Source organism: Balaenoptera musculus, chromosome 20 (assembly GCF_009873245.2).
Source record: "Balaenoptera musculus isolate JJ_BM4_2016_0621 chromosome 20, mBalMus1.pri.v3, whole genome shotgun sequence".
Taxonomy (NCBI): Eukaryota; Metazoa; Chordata; class Mammalia; order Artiodactyla; family Balaenopteridae; genus Balaenoptera; species Balaenoptera musculus.
Window position 1 is genome coordinate 27,262,306 of NC_045804.1, and position 14,161 is coordinate 27,276,466.

At 41.2% G+C, this 14,161-nt stretch overlaps 1 protein-coding gene across 3 annotated transcripts in view; it reads right to left on the minus strand.

The window, feature by feature from the left end:
- Positions 1–1,511: 1,511 nt before the first annotated feature.
- Positions 1,512–14,161, minus strand: part of CA10 (carbonic anhydrase 10) — a 599,631-nt gene continuing 586,981 nt past the window's right edge. For all 3 annotated transcript variants that reach the window (XM_036837746.1, XM_036837745.1, XM_036837747.1), the window contains 3 exons: positions 6,209–6,363; positions 3,307–3,481; positions 1,512–1,790 (listed from right to left, as the gene is read on the minus strand). In XM_036837746.1, the coding sequence (XP_036693641.1) occupies positions 1,768–1,790; positions 3,307–3,481; positions 6,209–6,363 (353 nt within the window). In that variant the 3' untranslated portion in view covers positions 1,512–1,767. The remainder of the gene's footprint in view (positions 1,791–3,306; positions 3,482–6,208; positions 6,364–14,161) is intronic.

Genomic DNA, 14,161 nt, shown 5'->3' on the forward strand with positions numbered 1-14,161 from the left:
ACAGGGTCATATGTCACCATGGTTAAGGTCATCATCTAAGTAATTTTGGTGCAAAAAGTGGAAAAAATCCAATTAAGTGTATTGTTTCAAATATGAAATATCTGGCTGTTTGATTTTTTTTTTTTCGTCATCAATAAACCTAGCCACTTGCTGAAGTTTTTGACATATTTGTGGATGTTCCTGTTTGCACAGACCCTACATGCCTGTGCTTTCCCACTTTCTGGAGGTGTAACAGAAAGGAAAAATGAAAGTTATTTTTAATTTGGCCACTGAATGAACATCCAAGTCTTCCCTTCCAGCAGCTAAGCCTATATGTTTTCTCAACAGGGTATTAATTACCTGGCTCTGGGAATGACCAGACAGGCTGTTCTGGAGGCTCTGGCTGCCCTGCTGGCCATAATGCAATGGCTTGTGGACACAGCAGGACTCAGAGGCTTCAGCAGGGAGTGCCCTCCTCCTCAATAAACTCAGACACGGTACTGGATAACTTGTTAAACACATTTATTGATTTCTTGACAGTAACCAAATACAGTGAGTGACCATTATAAACAAGAAAAGAAAGGCATTCATTTGTACTTTGTGAGATCTAGCTGCACCTGGAGAGAAAAGACACCCCTTTCCCAAGAATTTACAAGGCAAAGTGCATTCCTTCAAGGGAGCATCACGGGGGTGGGGTGGGGTGGGTGGTGGCAGTTTTGAAATGCAAGAAATCTGTCGCCTACTATCTCAGGCTGAATCTCACCTCATATGAATGATCGAGGCATGGAGTGGAGTTAAAGTTATACTTGCTTAGCAAATGCATTCCCATTGCCACAAACTCAGTAAAAACTGGCTGCAAATGAGCAAAACATGTAGATGAAGGAACAAATGAAAGCAAAGAATGCAGTTGCATGGAGCCAGGGCCTAGCCTGTAAGGAAGGAGAATAGACCAAAGCCAGAAAAATGAAATTAACTTGTTAAACACATTTATTGAGCTGTTAACAATAACCAAACACAATATATGACCTTTGGAAAATAAGAAACAGCAAATGGATCAATCTGATCTTGGCAAATTCTACTACACATATATGACAAAGAGGGGTAATAATTCCATTTTTAATAGTCTGTGGTGATATATATATACAATGTGTATCTCTTCAATGTCTGTCCTTTTTACTTTTTAAATTGTTGAGTAAACAGAAGAATCACAATCTAGAAATGTGTCCTTGGCCAACTTTGTCTTGGCTCACCTGTCACCAGCACCCTTAAAGGATCCTAGGACACTATTTGAGATTACTTGATGCAAAGAACAAAGTCCACTTGATGCTGTCAGAGCTGTGTTTTCTCCTCTGTCTCTTTTGGAAGAATTTTGTAATATACAAGGCTGAAAATTCTCATTGGGTAGATTTATTTGTTTCGGAAAACAGTATCAAAATTGTAATCAGGTTAATTGGTTATTTTCTTCTAAGACCTCTTATGAATGAGCCTTTTGTTTCTAAAATTTAACTTCCCATCTTGGGGGTTGTGTGAGTGTGTATGTGTGTAGATATATTTGCATGAGTGTGTATGTGTGTGTGAGTGCTTGTGTGTGTATTTGTGAGTGTGTGTAAGAGATGTATTCCTCTGCCAAAGTTTTGCAGACAATTTTCATGAAGAAAGGGCCAATCCAAAGAGTGAATGAGGCTTGAGGGAGGGAAGGAAAGAGAAGAAAGAAGGGGCACAGTTTAGGTTACATCAATTCATAGTTGTAGCATTTCACTGAGGTGGGATTCTTCTTGGCTTACTTTCCTATTTGAGGAGCCATTCATTTACTAGAAAGAGAGAGAGAAAAAACAAAACAAAACACACAAACAACACAAAACAAGGCATAATTGGATTAATTTACACACAGTTGGGGGGGCTTATTCCAAAGGGGAAGGGACAGTTTTCTAAATGTCTGCTTACTTGTATGTATCCCAACTACCCTCTCCACTTTCTTATGAACCTCTAAGGCCTGAGTTATCCAATAGAGTTGTCACTAGCTACATGTGGCTAATATAAATCTAAATTAATTAAAACTAAATACAATTAAAAACTTAGTTGCGTTGTCACACTAACCACACTTCAGATATTCAATAGCCACATGTGGCTAGTAGCTACCCTATTGGACAATGCAGACACAGAACATTTCCATCGTCTCAGAAAGCTGTAGTGGATGGTGCTGCTTTAGACCAGGGGTGGGCAAATGACAGCCTGCAGGTCAAATCCAGCTGTGAACTGCTTTTGTAAATAAAGTTTTATTGGAACACAGCTACAACCATTTATTTACATATTGTCTATGGCTGCTTTCACCCTAAAACATCAGAGTGCGGCAGAGACCCTATGACTCACAAAGCCTATATTTACCATCTGGCCCTTTGCAGAAAAAGTTGGCACTCCAGGTGTGTCCCTATTCCATCTACTTCATGATTGTTGTGAGGAGCACATGAGAGCCTGGATAGGGAAGCTCTTTTGAAACAATAATGTGCTGCCTAAATGTGGGGACTATGGATGTTACCAGGCAGCTTTAGAAGCAGCTACCACCTCTACCCTCCACTTTATCTCTCCAACTTCCTCCACATTTCTTTCTTTAATTTTCTCTCTCAGACACACCCAGAGCCCAGGGGTTAAATGATTTGGCTGGGTTTGTATGGCTTGTTAGTGTCAGAACCATGGCAGCAACTTGGGTTTCCTAACTCCTGGTTGGGGGCATCTCCACGACACTGTTCTTCCTCCACCTTCCTTTCCATGTTGAGAGTTTATGATAATGATCAATAGGTACTTAGTGTGTAGAAGGGAAGAGGGAGGGCTGGGTGTGGACCAGAGGGTTATGGGAGGCAGGAGGCATCTTGAATGTCCCCTCTAGTAGGAATTATAGTCACTTCTAGGGACATAGCACTAGAAAAAGATGCATTCAGACACACACCTCATTGGGTCCCAATGGCCTGGCATCCAGAATTATTTGCTCACCTTCTAGGGGAAAAGGGGGTCTATTGTGTATATAACTAAAAGTGCTAATGCTTCTAGTTGTCCTGTTTTAACACGTAACTTTGGGAAAATCAGCCTCTCTGGGCTCCTCTGTAAAAAGGCAATGAAAATGCTGTCTTGCCTGAGCCAGACGAGATTTAAAGATTTGATCTCTGTCTCTGTTTATGAAATACAGACTTTTACAATAGAAAAGCACCATGTAAATATCACTTATAATTATGACTCCTCTAATGGGAGATAGTGTCTGGCCTTTCAGAGTAGGTGTGAGCAGGAAGACTGGGCTTGGTCTGTCTCCACTGCCCTCTGAGCCACTGAACCCACCTCTATACTGAAGCTTCTGGGCCCGGTTGTTTGGACAGTCCTTCCCCTGTAAACTGAAGTTGATGTTGGTGCGGATGCAGCGGTTGTTGAGTGGCTGGACGGGCCTGAAGTTGTCACTCATGCTCAGAAAGATCTGAGATGGTTGATTCTGGCTGAGCAAGCGTAAGGAATGCATCTGAGGAGAGAGTAACAGCTGTGAGATCCACCCGTACTCTTAAATGTACCAGGAAAGAAGTAAGACCACGTAGACTGTGGCCAACCCGGGCAGTGCCAGCTGTGTTGGAAAGGGCATCTGAGGCCTCCACAGACCCTGATTCATGGGTTCAGTGAGTATAACCCACTGATGCCTCCATGCTTGGAGGGAGCCTTGCTTCAAGCTCCCTGGCTCCTGTGTGCCTCTGAACAAGTCAGTGATTCCCTTCTGTCCTATGACACACTGTCTGTCAAAGGAGGAAACCCAGCTGGGTGTTCTCCAGGGTATCTTCTTTCTATCACACCTTGGGGTTCAGTAATTCAGGGAATTATTCTCCCACATAAGTATTATTCAAACTACAGTGATTGGTCCAGGAGTCAGAGATAAACTAAGCTGGATTAATTCAGTTCCTTTTCTGTGAATATCAGGATCAGGAGCTGGACTAAAATGTTTGTAGCCATGTTCCACCCAGGACTGTGAAGCTAAAGAAGACTCTCTAGCAGTAGAGGAGAACGAAGCTAGGGTGCAGGAGGGAGCAGGAGAGAACAGAGAGAAAGGGCTTCTGGGGTTCTGATACCAGTGACTTCCTGACATCAATTTCTGATCTTAAATTCCATAAGATGCCCCAGTATCTCATGGATAAATCCTTTTTCTAAGCTGAAGTTAGCTGGAGGGGGTTGCTTGTCACTAAGAGTCCCAGTAAATACAGATAGCATCAGGTACTTCAAATTGTTCAAATCGTTGTTGGGTTGTAAATACATATCCTGTAAAGGAGATTGGATTTGCTTCCTTTGCTTATCTTTCCTCTGAGTTTTCATAGACCCTCGCAATCATAGAATAGACTCATGTAATTTACCCTCCTCATTATAAAGAAGAGAATTCACTTCACAGAAGTGGAGCAACAGGCTTAGGAGCTCATAAGGAGCCATTAACAAAGCTGGCCTCAGAGACCAGATCTCCTGGTTCCCATCCAGTTCTGAGAAATACTAGCCAGCCTAACTAGGAATACTGTGAGATGCTCTAAAAAATCCCACATTCAAATATGTTTATGAAATGCTACATATCATATTGCCTCTTCTTGGAGACTGACATGTATATCATTCTAAAGACCCTGAGAAACCTCCCAGCAATGAAATCTATTTAGCTCTTTTTATTTTATTTTGTCTCTTTTATTTCTACTTTATTTTTTTTTATTTTTTATTTTTTTAACATCTTTATTGGAGTATAATTGCTTTAAAATGTTATGTTAGTTTCTGCTGTATAGTGAATCAGCTATACATATACATATGTCCCCATATCTCCTCCCTCTTGCATCTCCCTCCCTTCCACCCTCCCTATCCCACTCCTCTAGGTGGTCACAAAGCACCAAGCTGAGCTCCCTGTGCTATGCAGCTGCTTCTCACTAGCTATCTATTTTACATTTGGTAGTGTCTATATGTCAATGCTTCATCCCAGCTTACCCTTCCCCCTCCCTGTGTCCTCAAGTCCATTCTCTACGTCTGAGTCTTTATTCCTGTCCTGCCCCTAGGTTCATCAGAACCATTTTTTTAACATTTAGATTCCATATATATGTGTTAGCATATAATATTTGTTATTCTCTTTCTGACTTACTTCACTCTGTATGACAGTCTCTAGGTCCATCCACCTCATTACAAATAACTCAATTTCATTTCTTTTTATGGCTGAGTAATATTCCATTGTATATATGTGCCACATCTTCTTTATCCATTCATCCGATGATGGACACTTAGGTTGCTTCCATGTCCTGGCTATTGTAAATAGTGCTGCAGTGAATATTGTGGTACATGACTATTTTTGAATTATGGTTTTCTCAGGGTATATGCCCAGTAGTGGGATTGCTGGGTCATATGGTAGTTCTATTTTTAGTTTTTTAAGGAACCTCCCTACTGTTCTCCATAGTGGCTGCATCAATTTACATTCCCACCAACAGTGCAAGAGGGTTCCCTGATAAAGCTTTTTCAAACATATTTGACCAAACCATCCATTTTGTTCTGCCTTTTGAACACTAGAGTTGTAGAGCACACTTTTGGAACTAACCCTGCTGTCTTTTCTCACTCAGACAGGTAGGGTGCATCTATAATTAGTTCATGCTAAGCCTTTCCAGATGCTGATTCTTTAAACATAAGTGTGATGAGCTGAATTGTGTACCCCCAGATTAAAAAGTTAAAGTCCTAACCCTCAGTACCTCAGAATGTGACCTAATTAGGAAATAGGGTAATTACAGATATAATTAGCTAAGATGAGCTTATTGAGTTGGGCTCTAATCTAATATGACTGATTGGGGTAGGTCGTAACCCCATTTGACTGATGTCCTTATTGTGGGGGGGGGGGTTGGACAAAGAGACACAGACATTAAGAGAATGCCATATAAAGATGAAGGCAGACTGAGGTGATGCTCCTTCAAGCCAAGGAACACCAAAGGTTTGCCAGAAAACCACCAGAAACCAGGGAAGAGGCATGGAACATATTCTTCCTCACTTCCTCAGAAGGAAACACCTCTGCAGACACCTTGATCTTGGACTTAGAGCCTCCAGAACTGTGACGCAATATGTTTCTGTTGTTTAAGTCACCAAATTTGTGGTACTTTGTTAAAGCAGTCCTAGCAAACTAATACAATAGGCACTCCACAAAACCAGCCAGTCTTCACATCATCTTCCCCATTAGCTAAAAGACCACAGAGAAGCTCACCTGCATCCTGGTTATATAGACAGGTTTGTTCATTATTATCCAGCTTGCCGTCTCATAGCAGGGTGGAATAGTCATTGACCCATCATAAGTAATGAAACTAGAGGTCTCTGGATATAGTTCCTCTATATTAAGTCCCTGTAGTAAATATGCATCATCTAGAGAAAAAAAAAAAGACTTAAGAATTAGGTTTCTTGAGAAAGTGCTGGTGTTGCTGATAATTTTTTTCTTTTCAGATTCCAGAAGATTGTAACTCTAAGGATGGGCTACAGTAACAAACAGTTCCCCAAATCACAATCACCTTAAACAAAGAAGGTCTGTTTCTTGCTCAGATACAAGTCCATTCTAGGTTGGCTGAGAGCTTCCTGCATGTCATTGTTGCCCATACTCTGGGACCCAGACTATCAGAGCAGCTGCTGTCTAGACCCTTGTGAGTCACAATGATAGGAGGAAAAGTAAGCATGGTGGAACATATGTTGGCTCTTAAAACACTGGCACATGTTGGCACATGTCACTTCTGCTCACATTTTGTTAGCCAAAGAAATCATGTGGCCAAGGCTGATGTTAGGGATTTAAGGAAGCACATTCCTCCCATAGGATGAGACAATGAATATTGGTGAACAGTAATGTGGTCTACCACAAGGGCAATAGGAAGAGCCAAGTCCTTGGTTATGGTCCCTGATACCTGGACCCATAACATTATAGTCACAATGAAGTTCACAGTTAAAGCCTTTAGGACCCGTTAAAACATTGCCTGGTCACCATTTTTATTTATTAACATTGCTTAATTAAGAGAACATTAAGAAAATATTTTTAGAAAAGTAAGTCAGACCAAATCCTACCATGAGATTCAACTGTTAAGTTCAACAACTGATTTCATTTTTGTGGCTCTCCTCTCCATAAGGCCCATACAGATAACCCTTTGTCTTACACCTATTCGAGGTATTCATACTCATATATCTTTTATTATTAAATATACTTTTTCAGTTATAAAAGTAACATAAGTACATATAAGACTATATGGAAAAAAGAAAGAGGAAAATAATAACTCTGATCATATAAAGCAATTGCCATTAACATGTTGGTATATTTCATTCTGATTTTTAAATTCAATGCATTGGTTGTATTTTTATAAAATTATAATGTACTGGAGTTTTCAAATATCAATAAATTTCAATGAACTTCTCTCCTTCTCTTCTCATGATCCTTCCTCCTTTCTTTCTGCAGACTCTTTCTCTCTTCTCTTGGCTTCTAAAACACCATACTTGGGATTCCTATTTTTCTGGCCATTCCTTCCAGGATTCTGTTTCTGGATTCTGATTTTCTACCTGCTTCTCTCAGTGTTGGCATTTCCCAAGGATCAGTCCAAGGCTCTTTCTTCCCTCAGTCTATATTCTCATCATAGCCCATCTACATTCATGGCTTCCATTGCTCTCTGTATCCCAGTGATCTCTAATCTATGTCTTCAGGAGTCTTGCACCCACTGGTTTGCCATGAGTGTCCACCACTGTGGCCGGCCCAGGGAGCCTGGAGAACACATGGCAGGGACCCAAAGCCTGGCTGGCAGAGGGATAAGACCCGCTCCTCCAGTCCTCCTAGGTTCACAAACATTTTCTCATCCATGTGTTCAACTCCCAGTGGGAAAGGACTGACTCTTTGGTGGTTGATATAATCTCTCAAATTCAGTATTGTGCATGTATAATGGTAAAAAAGGACTTTCACATACAGCTGGAACCTCATACTGTCCTAGTAAGATTGGTCAGGCATATAATAACATCTTCATTGACAAGAAACTGAAGATCAGAGAGGCAGAGTGACCTGCCCAAGGTCAGAGTGGTAGATGGTAACTGCAGAGTGGAAAGTGGAATCCAGCTCAACTGACTTCCAAGCCAAAGTCATTCATTCATTCAAAAAATGTTCACTAGGCACCTCTTAGCTCTGGACACTGGGTTAGGCTCTGGGGGTAGAGCAGTGAACAAGAATAGATGCCTGCCCTCATTCTAGTTGAAGAGACAGATAACAAATTGCAAAAAAATATATAATATGTTGACCCTAATATCAGGGTGGTGATGATAAGTGCATCTTGGCCCAGGCTGTACCTACTTATCCTGAGCATTAACACTGCTAATCCATTTTCCTGGGCAAAAATCCCTTACCTTCCCCATCTCTTCCTCCAGAAATTGCTCACTCAAGTTTCTCTGATAGGAAAGAGCCATCTTTGCCAAGGAAATTTGGATTTCAGAGCTCCTTTTCTTGCCAACTGAGTTAAGGACAAGTCAACTGATCCAGTGATTTAGAACAATGTAAATAAAACCACTGTTAGCCTGCTTCATCCTAAACTGCCCCTCCTGGCCTCTGCCTACCCTTATAGGGTAACTGAACTTCTCCAGGGCTCTGTCCACAAAATGCCCAGGAGAGAGATTGGTCAAGCTGGATTAGGAGACCAACACTAGGAGAAAGGGCTTTCTTTCTCTTTCCATTTAAATGTTTCTACCTTTCTATCAAAATACCAATGAATCAAGACAAGCCCAAGGAGACATAGTGATTGGAATATGGCTGGGCTGGATCTGTACTCTGACTTGTGCAGTCAGATGGTTCCATGACAGAACTGTGGTGCCCAGAGTACACACAGATGTGATGGTCCTTGGAAGTTAGATCAGGTGTCCACACAACAAGCTTATGTTGAGTAGCCACTGTTTGGCTCTAACTATTTCTTAAGCCCCTAGTATGTGTCAGGCACTAAGCTAGGTATAGGCAAGCAGGACGTAATGTAAGTGAATACAGCAAGAAGCCACAGAGATAGTGATATATATCTGCACTGGGTACATTGAGAGGCTGTCAGTTATGCCTGGGGGTGGGACTGCAGAGGATTAATTGAGGAGCTGACCTGAACTGCATCTTGAACAACAGGAGGTAATCAGTGTGTGGCTGGTAAGGGTGGCTGTCAAGGGCACTGTAGATGGTCACGGTAAAGAAAGCTAAAGACACAGAGCAACGCATACTCGGGACGGCTAGTGCATAGGTAAGATGCAGGGGAAGGGGTGTTGTGAGGAATAAGGCTGAGGGGGTGGGCAGTACAGGCCACACCCAGAAGGTCCTTCTCTGTGCTGTTGGGAGTTAGGGCTTCATCCTGTAGGCAATATGGAGCCACGGAAAGGTTTTAAGCAGAGGAGTAGCATGATCAAATTTGCACTTAATGATCTTTCCTCTGATGGTGGCTTGGCCTGAAGATTAACATACTGAATGAAAAAAGGAAGTATTTGGCACATCTTTATTAAAGGTCAATGTGATTTGTTTAACCAAGCTTGCACTTGGAGCATATTGGGTACTCTAGCATGCTGCTATTATTGTATTTTTTTAAAAACATCTTTATTGGAGTATAATTGTTTTACAATGGTGTGTTAGTTTCTGCTTTATAACAAAGTGAATCAGTTACCCTTCCCCCTCCCCGTATCTTCAAGTCCATTCTCTAGTAGGTCTGTGTCTGCTATTATTATATTTTATTTTATTAGGGGTGGTGGGGAGGAGAGATGGAAGGAGACCGTAGAATGAGGGGCATTCCAGGCATGACTAGAGTAAAGAAAAAGAACATTTATGTTTTTCTGAAACTATAATTAGCCTCTGTGTTTCATCTGTATTTGAGGACAGGGTTGGTGTGTGTGTGTGTGTGTGTGTGTGTGTGTGTGTGTGTTGGGGTCAGGGGGAAGGCCAGGAGCAAGAGGTTGCGTTCATGGATTTAACCCACATAGCAGGGTAAAAACCTGCTTCCAAAACACTCTTGTGCTGATATCCCAGACTCTGCTGCTGTGGTCCTGCCAGGAGATTCCTCTTCACCCATGTCGCCTGTGAGATGTGCAATGGTTGCCACAGAACGTGGCAGCTTCTACCCTCCAACAGTCTTCATTCACCACTTTGTTCTTCCCATGAATCTGCTAATATGCATACTTCATCTTTGCCCTTTTAATTTCCTCACACTACAGAACTTGGAAAAATCCCCATGTGAAGAATGTGAACTTTGGTCTCAGACTGGAATTTCAGTGCTGGCTTTGCTGTTCACCATTTGCATGACCTTGGACATGCAGGTAACAATCTGAGCCTCAGTTTCTCAGTATGCAGATGGTTGGAGTGGACAGTGGACTGAATGGTTGTGTCTCCCTCAAATTCATAGATTGAAATCCTAATCCCCAATGTGATGATATTATGAGGCAGAGTCTTTGGGAGGCGATTAGGTCATGAGGGTGGAGCCCTCATGAATGGGATTAGTGTCTTTCTAAAAACAACCCCAGAGGGCTCTCTCACCCTCTTTCTGCTATGTGAAAATCCAACAAGAATTCTGCAACACAGAAGAGGGATTTCACCAGAGCCCAATCATGCTGGCACCGTCATCTCCAATTTTCATCCTTCCACAACTATGAGAAGTAAATTCTGTTGTTTATAAGCCACCTAGTCTATGCTGCTTTATTATAGTAGGCCGACCTGCCTAAGACAGAGTACTTGCCTCACAGAGTTGTTTGAGGAACAAATGAGATCACACTTTTCAAGTACTTGGCACAGGGCCTGGCCCATGGCAAGTACTCACCAATACTAATGTCCTTGCCCAGCTTCCCTGGGATAACCATTGCTTGGCCTCCCCGAGCCTTCCTGGCTCTCCCCCACTGGGTTAGTGCCTTCCTTTTACACTATATTTACTGAATAAGCTTGCCAATAATTAACTTACCTATTTGAATGCCCCAGTAAACTGTGAGATCCTTTGGGAGAAGGGCTTCCATCTTTTATCTCTGATTCCCTAAGCCCTACCATAGGGTCCATTACATGGTGATTGCTCATTAAACATTGGTTGCATGAGTGAATGAAATGGTTTCTGCCCAGCAGCTTCACCTGCTGGTGGTTCTGGACAGAAAATAAAGGAGGAAGAGGCAACATCATCTGTCAGATTATGGGAGAAAATCTCTGAGGCTTCAGTCTATACCATTAGCTTAAATACATGCTGCTCACCACTACTCCCAAATATGTCATACCCCAGATCTCAGAATGAGATGGAGACTGTTGCCTGTCTCCATGCAGCGTTACTGTTTCTGTACCAAACACACCTGTGCGTTTACATTGCTGAAACTGTAATGTGTGCATTTAACAAATAACACTTGTCCTCATGACTCACCATTCTGCCTCAAAGGCTACCATTAAATCACTGTTTTATCTTTTAGGGATTGGAATTTGAGAACCACTGACTACCTTTTTATATCCTCTTTTCTCCCCACAGAGACTTGCTTGATGTATTTGGCAGGAAAGAGGCAGTGGGACCCAAGAAAGTTTTCAGCCCTAGTGTCAAGGAACACTGGGGTGTCTTCCATGGCTTACCAGGTCAGGAAGTAATTATTACCCACAGACTACCTTGCCCATGCAGCAGCCAGCAGAAAACCAACAGTTTGTGCATGTCAGTGTTATCCTCTGCTCATGGTAGACAGAAAGGAGCCCAAGAACTAATGTCCTGAAAGATGGATTCTGCTCTTCAAATTCTCAAGGCTCTATTCATTAGTAAGGATGCCAAAGATCTAGAGGTCAGAGTTGTTTATAAACAGAGAGATAAAAATTTGGGGTGAAGCTCAGAGGCCAGTAGGCTGATCATGCATGCCTCTGCTTGTTTTAAGGATATTTACTGAAAGGAAGTGATGGCATGAAATAAATTTTCATGGGTAGTTTTATAGAGAGGTTTCCTATCATCTATCTATTTATCTATCTATCTATCTATCTATCTATCTATCTATCTATCTATCTATCATCTGTCTAACTATCTATCACCTATTTATCTTCTATCATCATCATCATATAGAGGGCAAAGCCCTGGACTTCAAGCAGGAGTCTTAATTCAAGTCTAAGTTCCAACTGTGGCTTTGCCAGTAACTTACTCTTTCTTCATGGATAAGCCATGTACCCTCTTACTTGTGGGCACCAGAATATTCTGGATAATTGCTAAAGTCATCTTTAGGTTAAAAAATAATCTATAGAACCCCAAATATCCTTCAATATAAACAAGATTACGTAGATAAATTTTTCTTCTGTAGGTCAAATTTTTGGTATGACAGTGTTGTATTTTTTTCAATGTGTTGGATATACCTCTACATCACAGGAAGACCCCTTGGATAACCAGTAGGTAGAGAATATTTATGCACAGGTAATAGCCCTATGTTATTCTTTCAAATGATTGGAGAAGTTAACAGCTGTGCTTTTGATTTTATGACATGCTCTTGCTGAATCTATGCCTTATCTTATACTGAGTTCTTAGTTTTAGACACAACTCCCAAGCTGACTTTTTCTTTCCTTCCTTTCTTTCTTCCTTCCTTCCCTCTTCCCTGCTTCCCTCTCTCCCTGCCTCCCTCCTTCTCTCTCTCTCTTTCTCTCTCTCTCTCTTTCTCTTTCTTTGAAACACACTGTGATGAAATGCCTAGGATCACATAGCGGGGGAATCTTTCCCTTAATCTGAACTTCGATGGCAGCCTCTGGTAAATGCATCGTGTTAACTTATGTGACATTGATGAGATTTAACATCACCCGGCTTCCTGCTTATGAAGTTCCCATTCAAAGAGAATGATGCCAGTGAGAAAAAGGCACAGCAGTTCCAGAAATCAATACTGGACTAACTTCTGATTAATATGGAACTCTCTGGCAATTTTCTCATATGGAATGACATTTCCTCTTGTAATCTGAGGCAAATTCAACTGAAATGAAAAAAGACAATTGCTAAAGAATAAAGTAATATGATTTTTCATTTTATACAAATGAAAAAGAGGGCCTCCGAGAACTGGATTCAACGGAGGTAAGATGTTCCTTTTCCTTGCTGACTATAGTTACTACTTGGATTGCAACATGGGGAGTGGAATGTTGCATTTTGCGTTCTGTGAAAACATTTCCAAAGCCATTCATTTGAAATGAAAGCACAAGTTCAATTAAGCATAGAGAAAGTCACCGGGAGTAACATGCTTAAGCTCCCTGGTGATATTTCATCACATTTAACACTGTGTTCCTCTGAGGAGTGAGTGCACAGAACACTTCCCAAGGAACTGAGAAGTATAAGGCAGTTACAAGTTGGTCTATCCTTGCCTACACATTCATGTTTTAGTCAGGGTTGGGGTAGTGGGGGCTAAAGCAAAGTTATAAACAGGCAAGTCTGAAAAAAGATTTTTAAAGGGCTCAAAACATGATGTTTAAAAGCTTTCCTCCAAACACCTTGAGTTGAGTGCCTGTATTTCCTTGTTGGAAATACATATTAAGACAATAACCAGACCCTTTTAAATCTGGAATCTATAATCTTTTGGATTCTTATTGGACTGAAGTTCACCATTGTATTTATTGTCTATGAAATGAATGGAGTATATGAAACTCAAAGAGAATGAAGCTACTAAAATACTCCACTGTCCTAGGACCCTGGAAGAAAGTATTCATTTATGTGTACTGTTCTAATAACAACTCCCTCTTACCCATTTAAGAAGGTTCGTTGCTCCACTTGAAAATATAAATATTCTTTAAAAAAAAATAATGCTGGCCCCATGAAATCAGGTGGATAATCAAATGATAAGAATGTCACCTTTTATGTAATTGGGGCTCTGTGCCTACTTATTAATTACCACAAGGAAAATGGAGGGATATTGGCATTTTTCCAATACACTACACTAAACAATTAAAATACTTCAAGTAAATTTCGAATATCTCCTCCAGAAAATCCATTTTTCAATGCCATGATTTCAGTCTTGACCCTTAATCTGTTGAAGGTGAATTTAACTTTAATAAAATGGATTTTCTTTAGAAAACTTTCTAAATTCAGCCTGAAATTAATTCAGGCTGGTCTTTTCCATCGTCAGTCTGGGTTAGTGAGTGTTTTATAAGATTTTCTCAGACATATGAAATCCAAGCTTTCAAAGAGAGTGGAAGCTCACTAGCCTATTGCCATCCACTGCACGG